Raw genomic sequence first — 13,402 nt, 5'->3', positions numbered from 1 at the left:
AGCTCTACCGAAATCTTTCGAATTTGTGGAAACTCAATACCGTACGGATACCGGGACGCACACATCCACTCTGGTCCGGTACCCTGCTCGTCTTACACTCACTCCTCCACATGTCCATCCACGTTTGTTTGGACTCGAAAAGCTTTTCTTGACAGAACCCGTATCCTGCTCTGTGCTCTTCTGACGCCGCTACCTCTGCTCAAAACCAGCTCTTTGTGTCTTATTCCCACTGCCAGAGTCACATTCGAGCCCGGGCCATCTACCCGCGATTGATGACCTGCTTGTCTGTGGGCGTGGGATCGTTCCCCTCGTCAGGCAGTCAAAGGGCACCAAGCTTAAAGCTCTTGGCCGGTTCCCGGGACCCACGAGCCCAAGCTCTCTCATTGAACAACGATTTGACGCCCCGTCAGGCTTGCATCTTGCATATGACAGGCTCCTTCTTCAGGGAACAAGGACGTTTTTGGCCTTCAACTTCATCTCCAGGGGCTCAGCCAATTGCTTGACCAATCCACTCTGAAGTCGACCGTGTCCCCGCTGCTGCCGTCTTTTTTCTGATATACGCCCCCTTCGTGGATCTGGAATCAGTAACCAATCTAACATCTTCCCTACTGCAAAAGGCCCTGACAACTTTGCATCGATCAGTCTCTCCTCCCTGTCACAGGTGACAGTGCCCATCTGTTCCCCAGCCGCGATACATGCATTCCCTTGCTGTTGTTGAAGGCCCCTCTCGCAATACCTTACAACTATCTCAGGCCTCCCTCATCAGTGACCAAAGAACGATCTTGCAACCCACCGCGTGACACGAGAACTAGTTCAAGCTCCGTGTACGAGATCCATCAGAGTGTGACAACAGAGTCACAACCGCTAATCCTTCCATCTACCTCGAATGCTTCTTGGGCACGTTCGGACGAAGCTTTTTGGACCCCTAAAGCACCGCCTTGCACATTTTGCTGTTCTTCAGATCTTGAAACGGTTTTACGTTATTGGCCAAGCCACGATAGCGGTTCTGATTCTCACTGTTTGTGAAGAAACGCCCGTTGACAACCCATTCGAAACACCCTTGACTCTCTGGACAGTATCATTGAGACTGCCTTGTCGGTAGCCAACTTTTGGTTATTCACACTTTTCTGTTGAGTTGGAGTATTTCGACGAACGGCCTGCCCTCCTTACTGCTTAACACCTCTATTCTTTATCTGGGATAGCTTTCAACTAGCAAGCAAGCTTTTGGAAAGCATGCGAATCGCGACCTGTTAACTAGATTCCTTACTACTTCAACGCCTCCGAAGCATTCGAGTCACTTAGAACTGCCTTAATCGACTAATCACAATGGGAGACTACTACCACCACTTCCTATCGTCGATGTCCGGGGCAGGGATGAATCCCGCGACGTCCCCCGAGGAGATGCTCGACCCTCGAATGCATGGAGCACCAATGCCAATGGTGTCTGCGCCGTTGCCCGGCCCGTACCAGCAACTTGGGTATTTTACTGGGTTCCCAGATCCCATGATGTTCAATCAGAACAAGTCGCAGAAAGCTCGCCGAAAGTCTGCGGCTGGTACTCCTGCAGCAGTTGACCATGTCAAGCATCGAAGAACACGATCAGGCTGCTTCATGTGCCGGAGTAGGAGAGTCAAGGTATGTAATTGAGGACCGAGTAGAAGGCATGCCTAACTTTCCCAGTGCGATGAAACCAGGCCAATATGTGAACGTACGTGCAGTCTTGGAGGAAACTGTTGGTCTGGGATGATAATGTTATGCTAACATTCTTAAGGTTGCAAGAAGGGAAATCGAGAATGTGTCTACCCGGATCCCCCATCTTCAAAAGGCTCCTCAGCGTCGAGCGGTAAATCCAAAGATCCTGTAGCTTCTGCTCAACAAACAAGTCCGTCTTCGTCCAAATCAGAAGACGACGAGGACACTGAGCAAGAAAGTAAGCTAGAAACGATTGTGGACGAAGACGAAGATACTGAAGATCAAACAAAATCTTCGGTGCTCTCCAGACAGTCAAAAAGCGTCTCCCCATCGACCGCAACAGAAACACCAAGTAGCCTTGCAGCTGCCTATTCCTCCTCCGAGTTTCCTATACAGATGGGAGAACCCGACTGGTCACATCTGCCGCCAGAGTACCAACATGGCCTCTCTTTCTTTGTGGAAAACCTCAACCATTTCAATTATTGTATACCACTGGACTCGGATGGCTTTTTTACAAAGATTCTTCCCAATATGGCGACTCGCCACGAGCCCTTGCTCAACGCGCTCGTAGGCTTCTCTGCATATCATATCACTCTTCGAAACCCACAGGGAAAGCTCCAGGACTTTTTACAATATTACAATAAGAGCGTAACGCAGCTCTTGGGCCTGTTTAAGAGACGAGAGAAGCCCAACATTGCCACTCTTCTCACCATTCTGCAGCTTGCCACTATAGAGGTTTGTGTCACAATCCTTTATCGCCATCCAGCCTCCACATTCTGACCGTATTGCTTAGGAATATTTTGGCGACTGGGTCAATTTAATGGGGCACCAAAAAGCAGCTTTCGAAATAATAACAAGTATCTTCACCCCTCAAACAGTCATGCAAACTCCCGTTGGCCGCATGTGCCTTAGCTGGTACGCCCGATTCGATAACTTTGTTGCCCTCATGGGAGGATTCCCCACCGATCTGCCACGAGAATGGTTCCAAGCGATGTTGGATTTCTATCAATCTGGGATTACGTCAAACCCAAATGAGTTACATTGGAAAATCGATGCATGGTCTGCACGACTTCGTCTGATCTCTTACGACATGTCGATTCTGTTCGCCCGAGGCAGTAGAGGCCAAATATCCCCGGAGGACTTTGTGAAAGAGCACGAACTTTTGAATCAACAGCTCATTGAGTGGAAGGAGAAACGCGACCCGGCCCTACAGGATCCGAAATATCTCATCAAGGATTTTCCTCCGGCAGAAACCCTCGATCCGGACGATTTTGTCAACCCCTATACGGTTGGAATACTTTACGATTTCCCGCTGTTCGACGTCACAGTTCTATGCGCAGAATGGAACAGCATCATGATAATGCACAAATGCCAATCATCGGGAATGAGACCAGATCAATTATTTGCAGACCTAAACCGCCATGCATATAGGACGTGTCAATATTTCGAAACATTGGAGTTCTGGCCTTCAACTCCCAGAGGCGTTTTAGTTCTGATACAAGCATGTATTGCTATTGCAGCTCTATTCTGCCCTCAAGATGCTCGGCATCACATGTGGTTCCGTCGAAAGTTTGCTTTACTGGAGTCTATGGGGTAAGAACAAAACTGGCCGACATGCTCCATTCAGGATCATAAGTCGAATGATTGCTGACCCTTGAATAGGTATATTCATCCCCTTCCGCTACGTACCAAAATGGCAGAATTATTTCGAGAACCCTCTTGTGTAAATTGGTGGCTACCCAATGGAGAAGGATTCAGCCCAGTGTTACAGGAAATCCGCAATTTTGCGGATGAACGGAACGCTGCAGCTGTTACAGCTCAGCAAGAAAGTGTTCGGGAGGTTCGACATATTTTCGCCAAGATGTCGTTGATGGATGATGCAAATGCACCGTCAAGCTCTAGTCCAGATTCTGCTTCAGGGCCAGGTGTTGGTTCATCCACAGCGAAACGATGATGTTTTCAGGGCCTGGAATCTCAACCTTACCATGCAGGTACACAGGAATTGCATAAACCTCCCCGTTATACAATTTCTCCCACTGCCTTTCAGTGCACAGCTCTTGTGAGCAGTTAGTGAAGATTGTTGTTTTCTCTAGCAGGAAGGTTTGGAAGCAGGCGGTCAATCATGTCTTTTTTTTTTTTTTTTTTTTTTTTTTCGGACAATGGTGGAGGAGACATTTGGCGGTTTGTTTTGGAGTTACACAGGAATAGACCAAGGAACCATTATACGGGGGTTGGTAGATAAAATACATTTACAGCCACAGTGCTGACATATGGAGGAGTTATTGGATAAGGGGCTTCAACGGAGATTTTGACGGCGCCAGTACTACCGTCAAGTTGGTTATGTATTGACTACCGAGGAGGGTCAATTGTATTATTATATAGTGGGCAAGCAGCTCTGCCATGCTATACTACCATATCCTGAAAGACAAGATATGAAATCAAATGGATATCGCACTTTATCCGTCTATTACTTCTCATCCTTTTTGGTTTCGTCCTCTGACGTGGTTTCTGCGGCCTCTGTCGCATCCTCTGAGGATTTGTCCTTGGCCTCCGAGGATTCAGGGGCATCCGCATCTGGTGTCGACTCCGCTGCAGATTCTGAGGGTGCTGAGGGTTTCTCTTTTGTCGAATCGCCCTCTGCAACGCTCGTATCTGTAGATTGCTTTGAGTCGAGGGAGTCCGCGGTTGGCTCATGTTCGTCCGTTTGAGTGTCATCGTCGTTTGCAGAATCTTGTTCTGAAACAGATCCAACAACTGTTTGGTTGGCATCATCATCATCAATTTCTTCGTCATCATCATCTTCTTCTTCTTCTTCTTCCTTCTCAGCTGGGGTATTGTGGGACTGGGCTCCGGATTCTCCCATGACTGATTGCTCAACAATAACAGGGACATCGGCCACTTCTGGTTCCTCCTCCACCGGTGAGGGAGCGGTTAGGTGCATATCCTTTAATTTCCTGGAAATTCCAGCGGACTCCTCCTCTTCAGCTTCGATGACAGTCGTCACAGCACTTCCTGTTGAAGGGCTACTCCGAATGTGTCGCCGGGTATTTGTTCTTGTTGGATGCATGTTATCTTCTTCGGCAGGGGGGCCTCGTTGATGAGATGAAGGTTTGAGAATGGTGGGAGGAGGTTTCTCGGGCTCCTGTTCAGTATGAGGTGCCTCAAGTCCTTCCGCCTCAGGAGGCAACTTGTAGTTCTCAGCGGGCAACAGATCATACAAGTCGCATACAGTCTTGAACAGAACGTATAGTCCTGTCTCGGCCTCGACAGACCAAAACACACCACGATGCTGGAACCAGGCATGGGCGAATATGCGATGCAGCCTGCGGAATACATTGACGAGATTCTTGACACCCACATTCTTACTGTGGTTGTCATTATGGACGACAAAGCGGCTGGGAAAGATCTTCTGGTCGGTCACAACGTTGGCAGCCCAGTCCAAGGTGTGACAGCAGTAGTCGATGGCGCAGCAGCTCTTGGGCTGTTCGTGCACAGCGCAGAGGAACTGCCATTCGGAGGCGCGCATTTCGGGGCACGTGTTCGCACTGCATGGCGGGGTGTCGAAGAGGAAGCCAACGATTAGGGAGTTGCACTGCGAAATGAGGAAGCGGCAGAGCTCATAGAGCCAGATGGTCCGATCGACGCCATTGGGAGGTGTCGCGAGCTGTAGCGCGGTGCTACGGGTGATTGGTTGAGTGTTGGAGGAGGTATGGTAGCAGTGGAGGGCGGCTAGGTGTTCCTGGAGTTGAAATGCAGAATCGAGCTGGCTCGTGTTAGCTTCAAGTTCTCGACGTTAAATGATACCGGCGCAAATACCTCCTGTAGGGGTATCAAAGGAGGTCCAGCAGCCATATCTGCTGCTTTTGTTCCTGGGTGTATCCGCCGTCTAGAACTCGCTTCAAGCTGCGATTGCTCTTGAGGTGTCGTATGAAGACTGGCTGCAGGTCCGCCAGACGGAGACATGGGTGCCATTTGAATCTCTGCAGCTGGCGGAGGGCTTGGAAGCCTAGGGGAACTCGGTGCTAAAGACATGACGGGCAAAATATGAAGTCGCTGCTAATAAAAACTCGCGATGTTGGGCGCTCTGGGGAGAACTGGGCGGTTAATATCACATAAGGCTGCGCTGGGTTGGCAAGTGGCTGGGCAGGGCTAAGCTCCCCAGGGGGTCTAGGGTGGGGATTCGGTATATGCATAACAGAGAAATGACCGTCGAATGCAGCTAAGGGGGACCGTGCAACTTATACCACCAAACTTCTGAATGCATGATTTCAAGAAGATATTTTGTGAGTGCTTCTCATTGACCAAGAAGAGTCTAAACTGTCGGCGAAAATATCACGATAACGACTAGCCGGTAGAATTTCTTCCAGGACGTTCTTGAACTTAAAGAAAAGGCTGAATTAAACGGCCAAAAGTTAACTGTAACAGTCATGGATTTTGATGACGATGCCCCGCCAGAGCTGGTTGATACAACCACCAACGATGTGGATGAGGAGATTACAGTCAAGGTTCCTATCACAATTGTGACAGGTATTACTACTAGCCATTATTTATCTCGTTCTCTAATAGTTGATAGGATATCTTGGTGCTGGTAAAACCACTTTGCTAAATTACATCCTCACAGCTCAGCATGGCAAAAAGATCGCCGTCATCATGAATGGTTAGGATGGACCACGACTTGTTGGAAAATAGCTACTAACATGGTATAGAGTTTGGAGACTGTAAGTACTCAGGTGTGAGATTGTCGTTACGTTTCTAAGTCGTACTGCAGCGATCGACATTGAGAAGTCTCTTACTGTGAACAAGGGTGGTGAGCAGGTTGAAGAGTGGTTAGAAGTTGGCAACGGCTGTATCTGCTGTTCTGTGAAGTCTGTCTTGAATTTATGGCACCCGCCCACTACCATACTAACTGTTTTCAGGGATACAGGAGTCAATGCGATAGAGTCTCTCATGTCAAAGAAGGGTGCATTTGATTACATCCTTCTCGAAACCACCGGTTTAGCCGACCCCGGAAACCTAGCACCCCTCTTCTGGGTGGACGACGGACTTGGAAGCACCATTTATTTGGATGGAATCGTCACGCTCGTAGATGCGAAGAACATCCTGCGCAGCCTTGACGACGCCAATGGTGTTGTTGAAGGGCACGACAACCACGGCCATGGCCCTGTCATGACTACAGCACACGTTCAGATCTCTCATGCGGATGTGATCGTGATCAACAAGGCCGACATGGCGACAGAGACGGAACTCAACCAGGTCAAGGAGAGAATCCAGTCGATCAATGGTCTTGCTAAGATCCATGTAACGGAGAGGAGTGTAGTCCCCCAACTGGAGGGATTCCTGCTTGATTTGCACGCATATGACCAATTCAATGAGTCAGATGCAAATGCCAAGGGACATAGTCATCTCGACCCTGTAAGTACCCGGATGATATATGATATTTGTAAGAGGTTATGTGGCTAACCGCTCAGACCATATCAACCGTCACCATACCTGTTGGCCGCCTTGAACCAGGACAACTGGACACAGTTGATCGTTGGTTACGATCAGTACTGTGGGACAACAAATTACCTGAAGATGAAAAGGATGGTGATTTCGAGATTCATCGCTCAAAGGGACGACTTGTGTTTGCCAATGGAGAGGTCAAGATGTTGCAGGGGGTGAGGGAGGTCTTTGAGATAAATGACGGGCCGTTGGGAGATGAGACGCCCAAGGAGGGGAAGATCATTTTGATTGGAAGAAATGTAGCAGGTGTTGGATTTGAAGACAGTTTCAAAAAAGCCGTAAGCTAGGATTTTATTAGAGTCAAGAATAGAGGTATATGATAACTCTATGATGTCTGAGTTCTTTCATCTAGTGCTTGCTGATTACTGAGTGTAGACTGAAGCAGTTGAACTCCGTTCAATTAATGGCAGTTGACTATGTGTCAGTATCACCTATATTAGAATAACCATTCGACATATCACAGTGTCTGGTTTGTAGAGGTTGTTGTGTATGGGTGATGTTTGTTGGTAATGTTTGCCATGATGTTGAAGCGTCCCCACTTATTCCCGCCCGGATCATCGTCCATTCCACCTCATTCCAATGTCCAGCCTTCTCTCAGTGAGTTGAGCCCTTCTCCAACCAGTAGCAAACCTAAAGCCCCAGGCGAATAAGGCCAGCTCTGGAAGCAAATGATCGCATCTACAAACAACATCCCTACCATTTTGTCAACCTCCGCACAAAAAGGCATCGACGTCGCACCGAACGAACCCTTTTGCTACGACACTTCGAATTAACAACATTGTATTCCAGCAGCACATCCACTTTGTTGATCGCGACAAACCTCTACAATCAATCATGAATAGGCCAGGTAGGACGCACCCCCCACGACGTTATTCCTTCGCAGCCCAGACCCCGCGCTGCCAGCGAAATCTGCAAAACCTTCGTTATCTTTCGTTTTTTTTCCGGCATATCATCACGCGAGAGAGAGCTGTGCGCCAGCATATACACTCACAAGCCTTGTGAACTCCCTTGACGGCTTTCAACCCCTCCGCGACCCTCATTGACCTTGTTCGGATGTCGCCACGATCGCTTCAATGGATCTAAACGCGGATCAGGATCAGGTTGGGGGGATGTCGGAGTAATTGTCATGAGCAGAGGCTGGATGGTCAAGCAAGCAAGCATTGGCAGGATAACGCTGACGATGTCATCGAATCGTAGGGGCAGTGCCACAGACACTCCGCGGGATGCCTGGTGGCTTTGGAGGTCAACAGCAACCCCAACAACCAGGACGAGCAGGAACGAATCGATTACCGAACGGAAAACTAGGTATGCGCTTCAGAAGTGATTGCGATCTCCGCGCTGTTGTTTTGGCTGGGTTGCATCGAAGACGGCCTTAGGCTAATACCGGGGGACAAATATAGGGAACAACAACTCTGGCTGGGCGTTTGGAGGGGTTCCCATGGCTGGAGCAGGTCCCCAAAACGCTGGACGTCAACTTGGCGGAAACGTGAGCTTCGCACAAAGCTTGTCGGGCTCTCAACCTGCAACATCACTCGACCTATCGTACGTATATGGCTGCGACGCACATCATCGGAGCTTCAATACCGGGCAGGTATTGAATTATTCGAATCGAAGCTAGTCAAAATGACGCGCTTGCTAATACAGACTAGCGAATTCCCATCATTATCGAACAACGCCCAGATGTCGAACCCCAACCAGTCGTCTATGTGGTCGACAGCTGGATCGCGAAACCTGGGGGGTCCCAGTCAGCGCAACCAAGCTACCCCTCAGCAAGGTGGCCAGGATGATATGTTCAGTCCCACCTCTTCCAGAGGGCAAGGCGGGTTCAGATTCGGTAACCAAGGCAACATTGGACAACAAACTCAATCAAGCAGCGTTGACGACTTTCCACCACTGAATCAGACCTCGAATGGTGAGATGGGATCAGATCGGACGGCGAGCTTGATGTCATCCCTAGGCTTCGGCTCTCAAGCCGGCGCTGGACCTACAGCGAGCAATAGGGGGAATGGTCTTCTGAACGCATTGTCGGCTAACAGCCGGACGAATGAGGCCAGGTCACCTCCTGGTATTGGAGCCCCTGGTCGGTTTCTATCACTCTTCCCTGCGTTCTCAAATGCTTACTTTCCCAGGCTCTTCAAGACCGCAAGACGGCAAACCTCCTGGGCTGGAAGAGCCTCGACAGAAGTCGTCTAAGGACGATGCGGTACCAGACGATGCTTCTAACGCAGCGGATTATAACACCGCGGACTTTAGCGCCACGAATTATGTTGCACAAACGATGCAAAAGAGACTCGATACTGCGGATGTCATTGACCCTCTAGAGGGTATGCCTGCGTCAGACAAGTGGGGTCTCAAGGGCTTGACCACATTGATGAACAACTATCCTGACTACCATGCGATGGTTGTGGGAATGGACCCCAACTCGCTAGGACTTGACATCAATTCTCAAGAGTTTGTCCCCTCAAAACTGGTGATGGGAGTGTGCTAACGTGCTACTCAGGTTGTTTTCGACTCAGATTTACTCGCTATTTGATGACGCACCTCCTCGACCAGCCCTTTCCAATGGAAGGTTTCGATTGCCAGATTGTTACAATGTGACAAACGTGCAACCTATCGAGAGCAAAATTCAGAGCTTTAATGAAGAGACTCTGTTTTGGATCTTTTACAGCTGTACAGCAGATGTGAAGCAACAAATGGCTGCAGTTGAGCTGTAGGCGATAACTTATTTGATCATTGTATTGAAAGCAACTAATTCTTTGATAGGCACTCACGAAACTGGAGGTGGCACAAGAAACACCAGATCTGGTTAACCAAAGACGAGCACATGACCCCTCAAATACTGAGTCCTAACCATGAGCGAGGCTACTACGTCGTTTGGGACACCAACTCCTGGCGCAAAGAGCGTGTATGTGCATCTGGGAGGGTTTTGGATGATATCATCTAACAAGCGCACAGAAAGAGCTCACTCTACACTATGGCGATCTAGATACAACGCTGGGCCAGGCGCAGGTTGTGCCTTGATAGGAGGAGTACTTACCACCGCGATTGGAGAGAATTTCCTTTGGTACAGGTGTGCATGGGTGACTGATACGTGTGAAACGTATAAAGGGGCGTTACGGCATCAAGACAGGGCAACTGTTTCTCGTGGGGATGGGATCGGACCTGGGTTATGAATGAACGCTCTTCCATCACTGAGGGCTGGCTTATCGCCTGGATGTCGGACTGTCGTGTCAATAAATGATGCTTTTCAGTTCTGCGCAATAACTGTTTGACTTGAATGTTGTGATATGTATGAGATTGCCGCGGCCCCATTAAACGACAGGTCATGGTTTAACTTCCATTAATCTACCTAATCAAGGACCAAGAAACCAACATTTAAAAGAACTTAAAGTATTCATATCATTTAATTTTGATATCTATCATATGAAGTTCGGTCATTAACATGATTAGCCGAGGATTCCCCACATGCAATTTGACGTAACAGTCGGCGGAGCTGGAATCTCCCGTTTAGCGCCCCGTCCTTTGAGGTGGGCTCGCTGGCGTAAGAATAACGCTTATTACATGCCACTGACCCACGCGACCTTAGCTCTCTAGCTCGTGGGACTACAACTGTACATACTTATCGTCATCTCGGCATCTTTCTTGGACGGCCACCTATCTCGGTCGAACCTGTATAGTCTCCTATAACTCCTCGAAACGTCCGCCTCTTCATTGCGACTCATACATCATGGCGGACGACCAAATCTCATTGCCGTACTTATTGGCCATCCTGGTCGTCTCGGGCTTGATAATACGATATCTGTTCTTTGGAGGACCGTCGCCACCTCAGCCCACTCGATCCCCTGAAGCTTTCCTCCGGTCAAGAGAGATTGCAGTTGAGCGAATACAGCAGATGTTTCCGCAGGCGGATAGACGGAGCATTCTATGGGATCTGCAGCGCAACGGAGGAAACATCCAGAGCACGACAGAGCGAATACTAGCAGGACGACTGGACACGGTATGCTGAACCTGTGCTATTGCCCTTCCAGGCTCCTTGCTGACAAGTATCACCATTTAGCCCCCCGTGACTTTCCAACCGCCACCTCCTCCGGGCCAGTCCACACCGAGCAGCAGCGCAGCGACGGCGACTCGACAGCCTGATAAGCCAGCTCAGCCGGATCTCATCACACGGTATAACCTCAAGGATAAGTTGGATACTACGTCGCAGGAGGAGCAGGACGCCAAGGGCAAGGGATGGAGCTCGAACAGAGATGAGAGGCAAGCTTCGCTACAGAGGAGAAGGGATGAGATGATTCTTGCGGCGCGAAGGAAGATGGAAGCTAAGCTTGCGGCTGAGAAGGCGGCTCAGGGGAATTGATATGATAGAAAGAAGTATGATATTGTAGATAACAAGTTGGCCAAGCATTGTATCCGTTCTTTTGACGGTCGTATATGTCGCGTGCCTCTTTGACAAGTTTTGCCCTTTGCTTCTATTATACTCATATTTTGACAAACATGTGTTTGTAAGTATACCAGGTGTGTCAAGCTCAAGAACCTGAAATGCTTGTATAACGGTTTGTCAGATCTGCATCAACGCTCGTTAACATGTAAGCCAACCCTGCTGTGCTGCATATGAATTATCGTCCGCTGATCACAAGCACATACAATTCACAAGCAGCTCTTCTTTCTCGCAATCAAAGTCTCCGATTGTAGCTATCTTGAGGTATCTTAAGTAACTCTAGCAATCTTCCCATGACTATGGACATATTCTCAATTTCAGTCTTATTACTTTTCAGACTTATGCCAACCCGCCAAGTCTCTCATGTGAAGCTGATAGTCCGAGATGTGGCAGTGCTTGCGTGGCTCGTGTGGCGATGTTCTCGGGAGATTATCAGGAAATGAATGTCTAGCAAATAGCGCAGTGCTAACAGTGCCAGAAGGCCTCCAGATACAATCAGAGCGAAAATGAAGATGGGTTTGTGTTCTGGTGCATAACTGAGGTAACCAAAGGGTTTAGGGGGTCCGTCCAGTTGAAGCCGTCTTGAGATGGACACCTTAAGGTTGACCACCAGTAACGGTTAAAACTTAATCCTAGATAGTTTCGACAGAGAGACCATCTAATAAAACACCTACTCACACTGAAATAGTGATATCAATCATATACCTCAACTACCTCGGATGATGGCTCATTGTTGGAGTTGTAGACAATAGCAGCTGTAGTCTTTGTAGTGGGGTTCTGGGGATTGGTTGCTGCAACAAAATAAGACCCCGCCACATCTTTGTTTTCTTCTACATATGCGCAACCGAAAGATACTCTGACAGGAATCTGCTTCAGCTAAGCCAACAGGTTCCAAATTCAGGAACAAGATTCATTGCCGCATTCCATTATCGTTTTGTAGCAGATTCACTTCAAAAGAGGCGTTACAAAACATCTGCCGCGAAATTCAGGGTCCTCGAGATCTATCAAAGGCGAACCCTGGAGCTGAGCCACAGCCATTCAACGCGGCCTCGTGAACCAGGTAGTTCAAGTGTATATCACCCTTCAACTTGACCCATTCACATTCACCTGAGCTCCGCCTAGATCCAAAAAAGGTACCTATTCTCCGATCACCACCAGCTCAGATCTCCTCCCTCTTTCTTTTAGCACTTTCATCGCACCTCCCCTTCCATTCACTGACCTTTTCGTCCCCCTCTTTAGACTAGACTTAGTATCATCTTTGCTCATCTAGATTCACTCCTTGATCAGCAGCCTCACGTTCAAGATTTGACGTCATCTTGGTAAGTCTCCCTTTTCCTTGGATCAGCAGCATGCCAATCAGTACCACCAATCCGCATCTGTTGCTGCGCATGTCAAGAGGCACAGTTAGCTGAGGCAGCCACCTTGCCCCGGGTCCATCCTTGCGATAATGCGTGGCTGATCAGATATATCCTTCATGCCCTACGCTCCCTGGCCGACCTCATAGCCCTGGCTCAACCTCATAGATTGTTTCTCAACTTTCTAGTGATTATTCGTGCTGACATCAACCTTCAAGGTACGCCTTCATATTCGTGCACCTCGATCGAGAACGTACCCTAGCATTTGAGTACGGTACCCCGTTGTGCAACAGTGACCAATTCGAACTTCAACTGCAAGTCTCGTAGACCTGAAACGCCACTCGACACAAACGATATCGAAGACGGCCTTCATGCATATCCACAAAGCACTCGATTGTTGATACCCGAACCCTTC

At 48.8% G+C, this 13,402-nt stretch overlaps 4 protein-coding genes across 4 annotated transcripts; 3 read left to right on the top strand and 1 right to left on the bottom strand.

Annotated features, from left to right (window-relative positions):
• Positions 1–1,326: 1,326 nt before the first annotated feature.
• On the top strand, positions 1,327–3,646 carry BKA55DRAFT_690872 (uncharacterized protein; the record flags this gene model as incomplete). The annotated part of the gene is made up of 5 exons (XM_046199574.1): positions 1,327–1,635; positions 1,681–1,708; positions 1,772–2,427; positions 2,486–3,285; positions 3,355–3,646. The coding sequence occupies 5 exons, from the start codon at positions 1,327–1,329 to the stop codon at positions 3,644–3,646; spliced, it is 2,085 nt and encodes a 694-aa protein (XP_046048549.1).
• Positions 3,647–3,845: 199 nt separating this feature from the next.
• BKA55DRAFT_664271 (Mob1/phocein) lies at positions 3,846–5,888 on the bottom strand. Its single transcript, XM_046197691.1, has 2 exons — positions 5,509–5,888; positions 3,846–5,455 (listed from the first exon to the last, which is right to left on the bottom strand). Exons 1-2 carry the CDS (start codon positions 5,722–5,724, stop codon positions 4,160–4,162), a joined length of 1,512 nt encoding a protein of 503 aa, XP_046048548.1. The 5' UTR covers positions 5,725–5,888; the 3' UTR covers positions 3,846–4,159.
• A 48-nt stretch (positions 5,889–5,936) lies between these two features.
• On the top strand, positions 5,937–7,507 carry BKA55DRAFT_738934 (CobW/HypB/UreG, nucleotide-binding domain-containing protein). Its single transcript, XM_046201409.1, has 6 exons — positions 5,937–6,219; positions 6,266–6,349; positions 6,399–6,410; positions 6,461–6,557; positions 6,609–7,104; positions 7,161–7,507. The coding sequence occupies exons 1-6, from the start codon at positions 6,120–6,122 to the stop codon at positions 7,479–7,481; spliced, it is 1,110 nt and encodes a 369-aa protein (XP_046048547.1). The 5' UTR covers positions 5,937–6,119; the 3' UTR covers positions 7,482–7,507.
• A 1,310-nt stretch (positions 7,508–8,817) lies between these two features.
• On the top strand, positions 8,818–11,551 carry BKA55DRAFT_594634 (uncharacterized protein; the record flags this gene model as incomplete). The annotated part of the gene is made up of 8 exons (XM_046195694.1): positions 8,818–9,274; positions 9,324–9,645; positions 9,695–9,904; positions 9,958–10,099; positions 10,181–10,264; positions 10,645–10,721; positions 10,789–11,191; positions 11,252–11,551. The coding sequence occupies 8 exons, from the start codon at positions 8,818–8,820 to the stop codon at positions 11,549–11,551; spliced, it is 1,995 nt and encodes a 664-aa protein (XP_046048546.1).
• Positions 11,552–13,402: the final 1,851 nt, after the last annotated feature.

Source organism: Fusarium redolens (genome assembly GCF_020744475.1).
Source record: "Fusarium redolens strain MPI-CAGE-AT-0023 chromosome Unknown BKA55scaffold_9, whole genome shotgun sequence".
In the NCBI taxonomy this organism is placed as follows: domain Eukaryota; kingdom Fungi; phylum Ascomycota; class Sordariomycetes; order Hypocreales; family Nectriaceae; genus Fusarium; species Fusarium redolens.
The sequence above is the reverse complement of the archived record's forward strand: the minus strand, read 5'-3'. Positions and strand labels throughout refer to the sequence as shown.